We start from the raw sequence: 13,659 nt of genomic DNA, 5'->3' as shown, positions 1-13,659 counted from the left end.
GAATCAAGGAAGTTCTTTGTTGCTGCAGACGCGAAATTTGATGAAATCAGAATGTTCCATGACAAGACAGATCGATCAGATATCTATTTGGAGTCCAGTGAGGTGGAAGCCGATGGTGGAGAACTCAGCAGACCTTCTGAACTTAGAGACAGTGAACAGGAACCTGAGGTTAGTGCTGCTCCGAGTCCTGTTGAGGAGGAGGAGCCTCATGCACTAGAAGAAGTTCCAAATGAAGTACTACCAGCAGGAGAAAGTAATCCAAGTAACAATGGATGGTCAATTGCTATCAGTAAAGGAGCTCGAAAGTGTACGAAGACCAAGCTCTACCCAGTAAGTAATTACGTCTCATATACCCGGATATCTCCAGAATATAAACAAGTTGTCCAGGCTGTGATGACTGTATCTGTCCCAAAGAATGTCAGAGAAGCTATGTCATCTACTGAGTGGAAGAGAGCAATGGATGAAGAAATGGAAGCGCTAGAAAGAAATGGTACTTGGGAAGTGGGCCCACTCCCAGTTGGAAAGAAGGTAGTCGGCAGCAGATGGGTGTTCACCATCAAATACCATTCAGATGGATCAATCGCCAGACATAAAGCCAGATTGGTGGCCCAAGGATATACGCAGTCATATGGAATTGACTACAATGAGACATTTGCCCCAGTAGCGAAGCTGAATAGAGTCAGAATTCTGATTGCTCTTGCAGCGATATTTGAATGGAAGTTGTACCAATATGATGTGAAGAATGCTTTTCTACATGGAGAGCTAGAAGAGGAGGTATATATGGCTCCACCCCCTGGATATTGTTTGAGTAAAAATTTGGGTGATGTATGTCACCTCAGAAAGTCCTTGTATGGACTCAAACAGTCCCCCAGGGCCTGGTTCGGCAAGTTTTCTAAAGCAATGTTGGCAGCCGGATACTTTCAAAGTGAGGGTGATCATACCCTTTTTATAAAGCATGGTAAGGAAGGTAAGGTGGCAATCCTAATAGTATACGTAGATGACATCATCATCACTGGAAACGACAATGAAGAAATTCAGAATCTTGAAAGACATCTTTCTTCATCATTTGATATCAAAGCTCTTGGTCTTCTAACCTACTTTCTAGGGATTGAAGTTGCATATTCAAGATCTGGAATTGTACTTTCTCAGCATAAGTACATTCTCGATTTATTGAAGGAAACCGGGAAACTGGACTGCCGTCCAGCCGCTACTCCAGTAGACACAAATGTGAAATTGAAGGCAGAACAACACGAAAAGGATGCCCAGTGGACAAGACCTCATTTCAGAGACTCATAGGCAAGCTCCTCTATCTCAACCATACAAGACCAGACATAGCGTTTGCTGTGAACTCTCTAAGCCAATTCATGAACGACCCACGAGAGTCTCATCAAGGAGCAGCTGATCGAGTTCTTGCATATCTGAAGGGTTCCATCGGACAAGGGCTGTTTTTCAGGACAGGAGGTGAGCCTAGTGTAATTCTTTATACTGACTCTGATTATGCAGGTTCCTTTGAGGACAGTCGATCGGCGTCTGATACTGTAGCTTCCTTGGCGGTAATCTCGTCACTTGGCGCAGTAAGAAGCGAAGAAGTCTCCCTCTCAAGTGCTGAAGCTGAGCTCCGTGCCTTGAAGAAGGGAGTCTGTGAAGGCATGTGGCTTAAAGGTATTTTAAAGGATCTTCATCTATATAACGGCAAAGGGATGATCTTGCATTCAGACAGCAAGTCGGCCATTGCAATGGCCAAGAATCCAGTTCAACATGAGCATTACAAAGCATGCACGGGTGGCGAGACATTACATCAAGCAGAGCATCGATGAAGGATTCATCATTCCGCAATACGTCCCCACTTTGGAGCAAGCTGCGGACATCTTCACGAAGGGCATCCCAGGCCCACAGTTTCAGGCATTGGTGTCCAAGTTGGGCATGATCAACATCTATACCCAACTTGAGGAGGGGTGTTAGATCATCACGGCCCATTTAGGGCAGATTGGACTGACTTATGGGCCAAAGGCCATGTACATGTAATAGAATAACCCTAGGAAAATGAATAAAAAACCTAACTAAAATTAATCTAAATAAGGGCCCATTAAGAGCCCACTAAGGGCCCATTAAGGGCCCAATAGTGAGGGGCCCATTAGGGCCATATATTAGGTCCACTAAGGACCTAATATATACTGGGCCTGATTTACATCAGGCCCAGACTCCAACGGCTGGAAAACTAGTCGTTGGACATCCAGTTGCAAAAAAGGGCAGCTGGATGTGATAGGTCCCAACGGTCATATTTTTCAAAAATATGACCATTGGAGGGACTGTTTTTCTCTCTCTCCTCAGTGCATATTTGTATAAAAAGGGCAAAGGATTAGTAATGGAGATTCCAACCTTTTTGTGCCCTATTTTCTGGTGTTCCTCTCCTCTTCTTCTCATCATTTCCTCATCTCTCTCAAGAATTTACACTAATACATGATTTAGTATTGATAATTTGAGAAATTTAAAAAATAAAGGAAGCCGAGATTATTAATAATTGGTGGATTCTTCCTAAGGAATCCCCAAGCAACTCAGAGTTTGTCAAGGAAAATAAAATTTATGCAAAGAACAACATTTTGGTCAGGAGAGAATAGAGCACGAACTAGTGATTGCCCATCCGATATCTGATACCAAACAACCGATATCCAGTAGAAACTGGGGTGGGTTCTGATATTGGATAATAAATATCCATACGACACTGGATATCGGGACGGATATTGCAGACCTCCAGACTTGGTGGATGCCGGTACGGGATATTGAATCCGATATCCAATACCAAAATCCGATATCAGGATATGGATATCAAAATCCGTACCAAAAGAGTATCCGGATAACGATATCTGATACCAAGATATCAGTTTAGAAATAGAGGACACAGTGCTCCATATGGAGAAAATATGAAGTTACAGTAGTATAAATAACTGTAGTCATGTAATGTTCATGCTGCTATTAATTCAGTCTACCAAATGCCAATATTATTTGTTAGATGGGCTAATATTGTGCTTCTGTGGTGAGAGAAATATGATCCATTTGGTACTGGGCCAGACTAAGTGCGATGTTATAAGTGAAATATAAATTGAAACCATTAAGAAAATTATAAAATGCCCAAAGAAACAGTATATATGACTCACAATAGCTTAGTTACATATCTTAAATTATTTTTAAAATATTTCAAATTCATATATCTGACGTCAATATCCGATATCGTCATCCAACCTTTGAGATGTGGTCGGATGCTGATATCGGGTTGGATAATGTAACGGATATTGGTACAGTAGCAACCGAGATCCGATAATGTCATCCGGCATCAGGATATTGGTATGGACGGATATGGGATTAGCCCATTTTTTAGATCTAGTTCAGCATCCGTCCCGATATCATCATCTCATATCAGGGTTGGGATGGGCGAACAGTAGCATGAACATTGCATGAATAATCACGCCATCATAATTTCCAGCCAAATATGCAAAAGAGAGAATATTTCCAAATTCATAGTGAACGAATACTGCATGATAAATAATCACACCATCATAAATTCCAACCAAAAAATAGAAAACGAGAATATTTCCAGATTCCTAGTGCATGCACCTTACATGACAAATAATAACACATGCAAAAAACAAAGAATATTTCCGAATTTCCGGTGCATGAATATTACATGATAAATAATCACACCGTCATAATTTTCTGTCAAAATATACAAGAAAGAGAATATTTCCGAATTCCTAGCGCATGATGAATAATCACACCGTCATAATTTCCAGACAAAAATACTAGAGAAACAGAGGGGAAGCCCAGCTAGATAATATTACCGGCTTCCGAAACAAAAAAAAAAAGGGTGAAAAAAAATTTACCAGAGATGAAGCGAGCTCGTCTTCATCAAAAGAACTCCTTATCAGCGATACCCGTAGAGTATTCTTGGAAGGGTCAGCAAAGTGTTAACTCTGGAGACTCCCTCAAGCGCTGACCAGTCTTCCCCTTCGTCCTTTCCGTCTGGTGAATCCTTCCAAGAAGATCTTACGGCTACGGCGTCGCCACCTGGCACTGAATCGAGGAAGAGGCACACGGCAGCGCAGTCATCCATCTTCGAGGTCGCAAACTTAGACCGCCATGCCCGCGCCGCCGCCTCCACCAGAGTTTTGGCTGACGACGATCGCGAGGGGGCAGCGGCTACCACGCTAATCACCTCCTCATTGGATAGCACATCCCAAACCTGATTTGATTGAATAAATTGGCATTTGAAAATAAAAAATATTGCACCAAATAAGAGTTGATAATAAAAATAAATGGACAAGATACAAGATTCTGCATCAATTCATATTTGAATGAAAATTTACGCCTCCGAGGTTGAATAGAGGGGAAAATGGGCCATTTTTATCTTTCGCACGTGACTGGACGACAAGTTTTGCTGATGTCAGCGTGCAATTCAACTTTTGATTTTAAAAAAATATAAATACTCACTTAAGTTGGACATAAATACACGATACCCTCTCAATTCATCATGAATGACCGTTGGACAGGTTTTTGAACATTTGCTAGGCTTAGTGGGAGATCTTTTAAAAGGAAACTTTGAGTTATATGAGGTCAGTAGAGGAAAGAAAAAACCCATGGGTATGTGAACTCAAATATATCAGAAAAAGTTAATTATTTGGCGGAAGAAATTTAGTAGTTGATTGAAATCCAGAAACATGAGGAATAGTCCTGGGACTATCATCAAAGATTTGCATCCAATTTCTGTGTGGACTTTTATATTGATAATCACTAATGGTAACCAAAATAAACCGTCGTGGAAGATAGGACTCTGAGAATTTTCTCAAGAAAAAGGCATAGAGCATATTTTCAAGAGTTACATGTCGACAAACCATAATAAATTATGGCCTTCAGTTTTTTTTTAATGGAGCTATCTAATTAGTCATTAAAATCCAAAAAAGGACGAATATGCAGTCCAGCCTCAGAAAACTAGACCGTTATGTTTTAAACTTAAGAAATCAATAAAACATGAAGAGGATCAACTCTCATAAGATCCATAAGGGTTCATTATCTGGTATTTATAGTGAAGAAGAGAGAAAAAACCAAAATGGGCAAAAGTTAATGGGCCATTACTATGAGATATAAGAGATAAAGGAAGAAGCCCATTCAAGAAAAATTGGGATATGGAAAGATAATTATTTGATTGTGTTCAAAAAACCCAAAGATAAGATCGATGGAGATCAAAAAATGGTGAATATCTGAATTACCCCATCCGTGGCCAGGACGATGAACTCGTCCTGGTCCGTGAGCCGGCGGAAGGAAATGTCAGGCACAGCGATAAGACCAAAGTCCTTAAGGCAAAAGTCACCGAAAGCCCGAGCCATGGCTAGGCCAGGAGAGTTGATATTAGGCAGCCAAACCCTGGACACCTCTGGTTCATCACGGAGAGCAAAGACCCGGCCCCTGCACCGTCGGATCCTCTCTGCCTCTCCTATAAACATCAGGAAAATAAATTCAGATCAAATACTTGTAAATTAGATCATCCATATGATCAACAACCCAAATGCAGAATAAAAATTACTGATACTAACTTGGGTGTTCTTATTTAGAGAAGAGGGGTAATCTGGGAGTAAGGGAGAGAAGGGAAGGGACATTGCCAACAGTCAATACCAGGATGTTGAGGATAGGTAGGGAAACCTTGACTCGAGTTTCCCGTAGCTTATTCTTAGATACCTTAGTCATCCATTATGTTTCAAACTTAAGAAATCAAGAAACTAGACCATTGTACTGGTAGATTGATACCAACCGGTTCTTCGCCAACAAATATCAAAGAAGCGAAAGCTGAATACCTAAAAGGCACACGTGAGAAAGAAACCCGTATGTGCGAAAGGCCTGTAAATGAAGCGGGAGACAAGGAGTACTGGCAGGTTGTTTTTGGTCGACACGGCAGTTGCTGCAGCAACTGAGGGCTGTAAGCGGAGCAGGCCGCATCCAGAGGAGGGAAGCTCTAGGTGAGCCGCCCTTCCACTTCTATCCTTTTCCTTTTCTAACTACCATCTTCCTCTCCACCTCGAACCCTAACTCTCGTTGTTCTCTGGTTATATTGGTGGGGGTTTTCCCTCGGACTTCCTAGTGTGGAGTAAGAACGGGTATCATTTTCCTTCTGGAGGTACTCTCCGGGTCACGGGGGTATCATAGATCCTCTCGTTTAAAACGAGAATCTGGTTCAATTCTTCCGTCAGGATTGGTTTGCGGCACTACTTGTCTTGGAGCTTCAAGATCCACCTCTCCGTTGACCTGATTCGCAGATAGTGGCCTTGTTTTTCATGTTTACTGATAATGCCGCCACTTCTTGCATCAGATGATCTAAGACGTTTGTCATCCGCTTTTGATCAGCTGCTACCCGATTTGCCAGATCTTCCATTCTAGACTCAAGATCAGACATGTTAATCCGAGGATGAATAAGCTCTGATACCAAAATGTTAGATGCTTCTACCCCCCGATTGCAATACTCGTGACTGAACGCAATAACCAAAATATACTGTCCAATATGACTGATTAATGTAACCAAAGTGTACGAGAAGTCCAAATCTGGTCAATCAAAACGATGGAAGAAATGGTTACACTGGGCAGAGTTTAATTATAACACATCGTACCATACGTCAATCAAAACTACACCTTTCAGAGCAGCCTATGGCAGAGATCCTCCATCACTCATTCGATATGGATCAACTCCATCTCCCTTTGATTCCATAGATAAACTATTGATCGAAAGGGATCAGGCCCTCATCCTATTAAAGCAACACCTAGCTAAAGCCCAGTCAAGAATGAAGATTCAAGCAGATAAACATAGAAGAGACTAAGAGTTCCAGGAGAGTGACATGGTCTACTTAAAATTAAGACCATATAGAATGAAATCCTCGGCACAAAAATCATGTGAAAAGCTCAGTCCGAAATTCTATGGGCCATTTAAAATCCTCAAAAAGATTGGGACTGTCGCTTATAAATTGGATTTGCCCCCTCAGACCACATTACACCCTGTTTTTCATGCCTCTTTGTTAAAAAAGTCTCTGGGATCTCATCAACAAGCTACAAAAGCACTGCACCTGCATCTAACTGCTGATTATGAATGGCAGGTGTATCCAGAGGACATCCTTAAAGTTCGTAGTATGGCCTATGGGAAGGAGATTCTGGTTAAGTGGACTAACCTTCCAGCGTCTGAAGCTTCTTGGGAACAGATTCATCGATTCCACAAGGCCTTTCCTGACTTCCAGCTTGAGGACAAGCTGAAACTCCAAGGGGAAGGTATTGATAGACGCTATCATAACAAGTACCAGAGAAAAGGATCCAGATATGGTCAACGGGCTGTTGTCCAAACCGACTGACTAAAGAAAGGGAAGAGGGGGTCGCCAGGGACCCAATATATAAGAAGCCACCCACTCAGGTAAGGGCACTTGATCTCTTCTTGACAAGAATCTTGGCAGTTACGCCGGGGTCCGAGAGCTGTGGAGAGGGAGCTCGCCTTCTGCGGGAGGGAAGAGTCCGATCTGGAGGGAAGACTGCCCTGGTGATCGAGAAGGAGCTTCTGCCTGGAGGGAGGAGCCGTCGCGATCTGAGCATTATTTCAACGATACTCCATCTACATTTCTATTTCGGGATATTCTTGAACTACAATTCAATCATCTTTTGCCATTTTGCGTCGCACGTGCTTCTCCTGAGGCATGTGTAAGGTGCTCTGCCTGTCAATGCCTCTTTGTCCTCTGATAAGTCCTGGTGGGGCTTCTATCACCGTCCTCTCCAACATGACAATGATGATGATGAAATCATAATCATCGTCATAGTCTCTTATCCACAGGTGAATGTTACAATCCCATAGAGATCTAATGAAAATTGAGAAAAATATGAGGAAGATAGGAGGAAGGAAGAGAGAAGAAGAAGAAGAATAAGAAGAGTCGCTAGAATGGCCTGGGCCTCAAGAACTTCCGAATTGGGAGTTCTTGCTCTCACACCAGCTAGATACAAGTACTAGTGCCAAGAAACCACAAACTGATCATTCATTCAAAGCATCTCTAATGACCTTATTAGGAGGTCTCTATAATGCTAACATTTTCAAGAATCAGTTATTTTCTCACCTAAGGCTCAGCCGTTGACTGAGCGTTGATGACCAGGTCTTCTATGATGAGTCCTTGTCAGAACTCTAACAAGTAGTTCCCCCATCGGCGACAGCTTGACCTCAAGCTGTAAAAGATGACCCCTGTGGATTATAGGGTTGGCCAGCTACTGGGCCAAGGGCTGGGCCAGGTTGAGCCCAGGATTCAGTTGTGCTGCACCATGGTCTGGGCCACAGCTGGAACCCTGATTGGGCTGTAAGGAAGACTGATGACAGTAATATCAACTGAGAGTTGGCGACAGGATGAGGGCAGTTGGTCTTACGACGTTGAAAGTATCTGGTGATAGGATCCTTGATAGGATCCTCAACCTATTTAGGAGTAGTTTCGTCATGTTAGCCCATAAGGGCATTTCAGTCATTTGGCAATTATGTTTTTTCTTTAAGTAGGGATGCTCTCCCTTTCGGAGGACAGACAAGAAGAAGAAGAAGAAAAAAGTACTCTTGTCTCCCCTCTCCACGTCTAGGTCTGTCCTCCCTCTCTCCCTCTACAATCCCCGTCCTTGTGATCGTCTCTACCTCACCGCATCTTCAGGCGGCTCATCATCGGCTGATCCCTACCCCCCTCGGCTCAGCCTCCTCTCCGATCCTTCTTGTTTCACCTCTCTACCCCGGGAATTTCTACCTCGCCTCGTCCTCTACCCTCCTTTCGATACGAGCCTAGATCCAGGATCGTATCATCTGGCGATAAGGAAGCACCTAACAGGATGATGGCAATGGCGTTGGGCGGCAAGGTGGTGCTTGGCATCACGACGCCAGCAGAGCAGCAACATCTCATCAATCCCCCTTGATAGGGTTCCAATATGGATCTATCATAGAGTCAAATTGAGAAGATGCCAGTCGTCTAACATGTTGGTACCACCACGTGTGTCAGAATTGGCACGTGTCTTCAAGATAGCTCAAGGGGAGAAACTAACTTCCTACAAACAAACAAGAAGGACATCTTGAAGGGGATTCATATTTTTACCAAGAAAGTGAGCAAGACTGTCGGGATCTATGGTTAGAAGAGGAGAGTAAAAAATTCTCTCTCTCGTACACTTGTTATCTTCTTCTATTTCTTCTCTTGCTGTTTTCAGTGTGAACTATGGTTTCTTACTTTGTTTGTTGCGCAGAATTCTGTCCTTGATCTGTGGGAAAAAACGGGAATTCGGAGTTCTTTGAGGCAGTTTTTCTCTCAAGATCCAAGACCCTATCATCCCTCTGTTAACCTCCCTCAGATGACAAGAGACAAAGACAATTTTGTCATCCGTCTGCGGCCAGGACAATGATGACGAGGAAAAAACTGTCATCGTTAAGCAGAGATGATAACGATGACTAAGGAAGAAATGGGTTTCAGATGATGATGACGACTATTGTAGGTATTGTCTACAAACACTAGCTGCCCTTCAAAAGAGAGAACTACCACTATTTAAAGGTAAAATTTCAAATAATGCAATTTCAACTTAAGATGATGGAAATCCCCGTAAAGGGATTGGAAATAGCTCAAGGAATCCAACTAAGTTTCTGTGGCGCACATACGAATAAATTATACCCGTATAAGAAAGCCAAATAATGCCCTAAATCCAATACAGAAGGATAAGATTACTTGGAAGATCTGGCTTGAGGTCAACGGTCAATTGGACAGCTACCAAGATGTTATCTTCATCTCTTGTGGCTAGAATGGCCCTTGAGTCACCAACATTGCCAATAATAAGATCCCGCCCCTAAGAACGCACAGTAAATTTTCAATTCAACTTTGAGATGGAAAAATATTGATGAGAAAAATAAAAAATGAGACATAGATGTTAATTTATCGAAAAAAATGTGACCTGCTTAACCAAAGTGACAGCGGTTGTTCCACTGCAGAAGCAGTCAATGCCGGGGTGAACTCGCAATTCTTTGTCCATAAATTTAAAGGCCTTCAGGAAGGATTCCTTCATCATTGAAAGAGGATCAGGCGGCTCCTCCTTTCCATCAGAATCCAGCTGGGTTTTGAACTCATCATCACCACTGACTGTAGCTGAGTTTTCTGAAGCAGTAATCTTTGTGAAGTTACAGTCTCTCTCTTTTTCGTCGTTGAAACCAACATTCACCTCCCACTGAGCGCACAGCTTCAAAGGAAGCATGTCTCTAACTCTTCTGGCAACAACATGCCCGAATGGTCCATGGCCATCAAAAACACCACAAAATACTGTATTTGACCTCGATCCAAAGTTCTACAGGGAAAAGAATAAATTGTTAGCGGATGAGAAAGTAAACATGACATAAAATAATGTAATTTCAACTTCTCATAGTGTAGCACATATGGTACCAATTGTTTTAAAGATGGTAAGAAGGAATTCACATTCAGTGCCTCGTTATCATGATACTGGTAGGAACCTTGATAGAGGTTACCATAGATGAAAGACTTTCCTGAGAGGCAGAAGAAGTGGGTATAATCGGAGGTAGAGATGATGATCTGAAGAGGTACACATGATCAAAAAGTTGGGTAATCTTTGAGAGAGAGTAGGAGAGACCAAGACTAGGAAAGACAGAAAAAGAGAGCCGCGAGACAAAGAGGAACTAACATTTCTCCCTCTTAATGCCACCCAAAGGAAGAGATACAACTAGATGACGGAAATGACCCAAATGCCCTTGAAGATCTAAAGTGCAGACAATACCCCAGTGGATATTGGATTTTCAATTTATTCCACAGAGACCAAGATATTGATTCCAAGATTCATGTGGACATTATTTAAATTCGGATGGATATCAGTAAGAAAACCAGTAAAAACTATTTTTTAAAGAAAAAGAGGAATACCACCTGAGAACGGTGATTAACCCTCATTAAAATCTATTTTTCCATAGTAATCCTTCCATCCAATGGCCTAATGTGAAGAGTTTATCCCAAATTATCTAGGTTTACGATGAAAAATGATAATCCATTGCAAGCTCGGCGTTCAGTTAATTTAAAATCGAAAAAGAGGTTCAAAACTTGTGGTTCAAAGCAGTATCAGCAGGCGGCAATCTACTTATCAAATAAGTACAGCCGCGGAGAAAAGGACTGAATGTCGATGAAACACATCATTCGGCTTACTCTCCATCCACGAACTATAAACATTCATGACCACCTGGATTATTCACAGTAAATTAGTTCAACTATCATTAAAAATATCGGAACCACCTTTTGTCCGTGGGAAAAGACTTGTTTCATCGTGGGAAAAGATTTTACTTATTACTTATTTTGCTGATTCGAGGTCAAGCTGTGCATTGGTGGTATCCAATACTATCCGAAAATCCAAGATATAAAATTTGTTTAAAAGAAGTGGGTCGACAACCGATTCTTTGAAAAAATGAAGAGTGCGACAGAATGCCAAGGAACTGAAATTGGGCAAAGAGATTAGACAGAATCTGACCTCCCAGACAATCATGGCGTCCTGATTCACACCCTTCTTACCCTGTTGCGTAAAAAGGGACGCGAAACTGCTGGCTCCATTGAAGAACATTCTTCCAGGAATTTGACTCAGAAGTTCATCCGTTTTAAGGTCGAGCGAGCTCCTTGACCCTTGTCTTCTTCCACCTCTCTGTTTCCGCCCAGCTCCAGCGGCGACGCCACTGTTAGGCGAAGAGGCTGTGCCCTGGCCATCTGAAGATAGGCAGGAGCCCATCCCCAGGGCCCGGACAATGTCTAGAAAGCACTCCAGAACAGCAGCGCACTGTGGAACCTCGTTTCTCGTTGAAGGATCCGTGATCGCCGCCGCGTGTTCCGATCTCGAAATTACTGCATTATTCTTCTCAAAAATTAACCAAATCAGTTGGATTGATGTCTTCAAGCAAAGATCAATGCACAGTTTCCAGCAGGAGTTGTGATCATAGAAAGAGGAATCAACCTGTCGTAGAATATCCTTCTCAAAAGAAGATTTGAATCAGTAAGACCGATGTTTATGAGCAAAGATCAATGCACAGTTTCCAGCAGGAGCTGTGATCATAGAAAGAGGAATCAATCTGTCGTAGAATATCCTTCTCAAAAGAAGATTTGAATCAGTAAGATCGATGTTTCCAAGCAAAGATCAATGCACAGTTTCCAGGGAGATGTGATAAAAGAAAGAGGAATCAATCTGCCGTAGGATTTCCATCCCAAAATAAGATCAGAATCAGTTTGATCGATGATTTCAAAGTTCAATATAGAGTTTCCAGTACCAGATAGGATCACAGAAAAAGGAACAAATCCGCCGCAGGATTTCTCTCTCAAAAAAAGTTTTGAATCAGTTTGATCGATGATTCCAAGGAAAGATCAATACATAGTTTCCAGCACCAGATAAAAATCACAGAAATAGGAATCAATCAGCCGCAGGATTTGCCTCCGAAAAAAAATTTGAATCAGTTTTTGATCGATGTTTCCGAGGAAAGATCAATACTTAGTTTCCAGCACCAGATATAATCGCATAAAAAATGAATTAATCTGCCGGTGGATAGAGATCGTTCCACAGAGGTCTCAACTCCCGCGTTAGATATCGTTCCAAAACAAAAAAAAAGTAAAATATTTTTTAAAGATACAAACAAAGGAGAAGAAATCTAGAAAAGAACAAACGCGCTTACACGATTGCGATTACGAGGACGAACAATCGGAACCGATTTCTTGCGAAATCGGCGATCAAGCGATCTTCCACCTGCCACCGATCTCTCTATCTCTCTCTCTTGTTTCTGGCTTCCAGAATATGCAACTTCTCTCTCTATCTCTGGATTTATAGTAGAATATCCAATGATCGTTCTATCCTGTACCGGTCATCCGGCGAGCTTTTCTCCTCGAGAAGATACTTTTCGCGACATTCCACAACGTCCCCTGGTGAATTCCGATGGTCCAACCCACTCTCTCTCTCTACCTTTCTCTCTCTTCTACGTCTCCTTCTCTCTCTTCCTCCCTCCTATATCCTCTCTTCGACCTATCTTTCTCTCTCTAACTTTCCCTTGCTCTCTCTTCTACCTCTATTTCTCTCTCTATCTTTCCCTTCGTTTTCTTCTACCTTTCTCTCTCTAACTTTCCCTTGCTCTCTTCTGCCTATCTTTCCCTTCGTTTTCTTCTACCTTTCTCTCTCTTCTTTTCTCTTCAACGTGTTTTCTCTCTCTTCCTATCTCTATCTTTCAATTCTTCTCTCTCCTTACCTATCTCTCTCTTCATCTCTCTTTTTCTCTCTATCTTTCCGTTCATCTCTCTCCTCCTATATTTCTCTCTTCTTTTCTCTTCAACCTGTTCTTTATCTTCCTCTCCCTATCATTCAATTCGTCTCTCCTACTCATCTCTCTCCCTCTCTACCTTTCAATTTCTCTCTCTATCTCTTCCTCCAATCCGTATCTCTCCTCCTTATCTCTTCCTCTCTCTCTACCTTTCAATTCGTTTCTTTCCTATCGACCTCTAAATCTATCTCTTTCTCTCTCTATCTCATCCTCTCCCAATCTTCCAATTCCTCTTCTCTCCGATCCATCTCTCTCTATCTCTTTCTCTCTCTTGCTTTTTGGTTTATCTCTCCTCTCTCTTCCCC

General features: G+C 42.2%; 1 protein-coding gene across 5 annotated transcripts; it reads right to left on the bottom strand.

Moving 5' to 3' along the window:
• Window positions 1-3,635: 3,635 nt before the first annotated feature.
• LOC144711338 (putative protein phosphatase 2C 33) lies at window positions 3,636-13,325 on the bottom strand. Of its 5 annotated transcripts, none has more exons than XM_078585295.1 (7): window positions 12,719-13,325; window positions 12,010-12,098; window positions 11,536-11,900; window positions 9,970-10,356; window positions 9,747-9,864; window positions 5,262-5,485; window positions 3,636-4,237 (listed from the first exon to the last, which is right to left on the bottom strand). In XM_078585295.1, exons 3-7 carry the CDS (start codon window positions 11,785-11,787, stop codon window positions 3,920-3,922), a joined length of 1,299 nt encoding a protein of 432 aa, XP_078441421.1. In that variant the 5' UTR covers window positions 11,788-11,900; window positions 12,010-12,098; window positions 12,719-13,325; the 3' UTR covers window positions 3,636-3,919. The 5 variants fall into 5 exon arrangements, with proteins under 5 accessions (XP_078441421.1, XP_078441419.1, XP_078441424.1 ...); XM_078585293.1 differs by having other exon boundaries at window positions 11,536-11,910; window positions 12,719-13,324; XM_078585298.1 differs by lacking the exon at window positions 12,010-12,098.
• Window positions 13,326-13,659: the final 334 nt, after the last annotated feature.

This window comes from Wolffia australiana, chromosome 13, assembly GCF_029677425.1.
Source record: "Wolffia australiana isolate 7733 chromosome 13, ASM2967742v1".
NCBI classification, from domain to species: domain Eukaryota; kingdom Viridiplantae; phylum Streptophyta; class Magnoliopsida; order Alismatales; family Araceae; genus Wolffia; species Wolffia australiana.
This window is presented reverse-complemented; position numbering and strand designations above follow the sequence as displayed.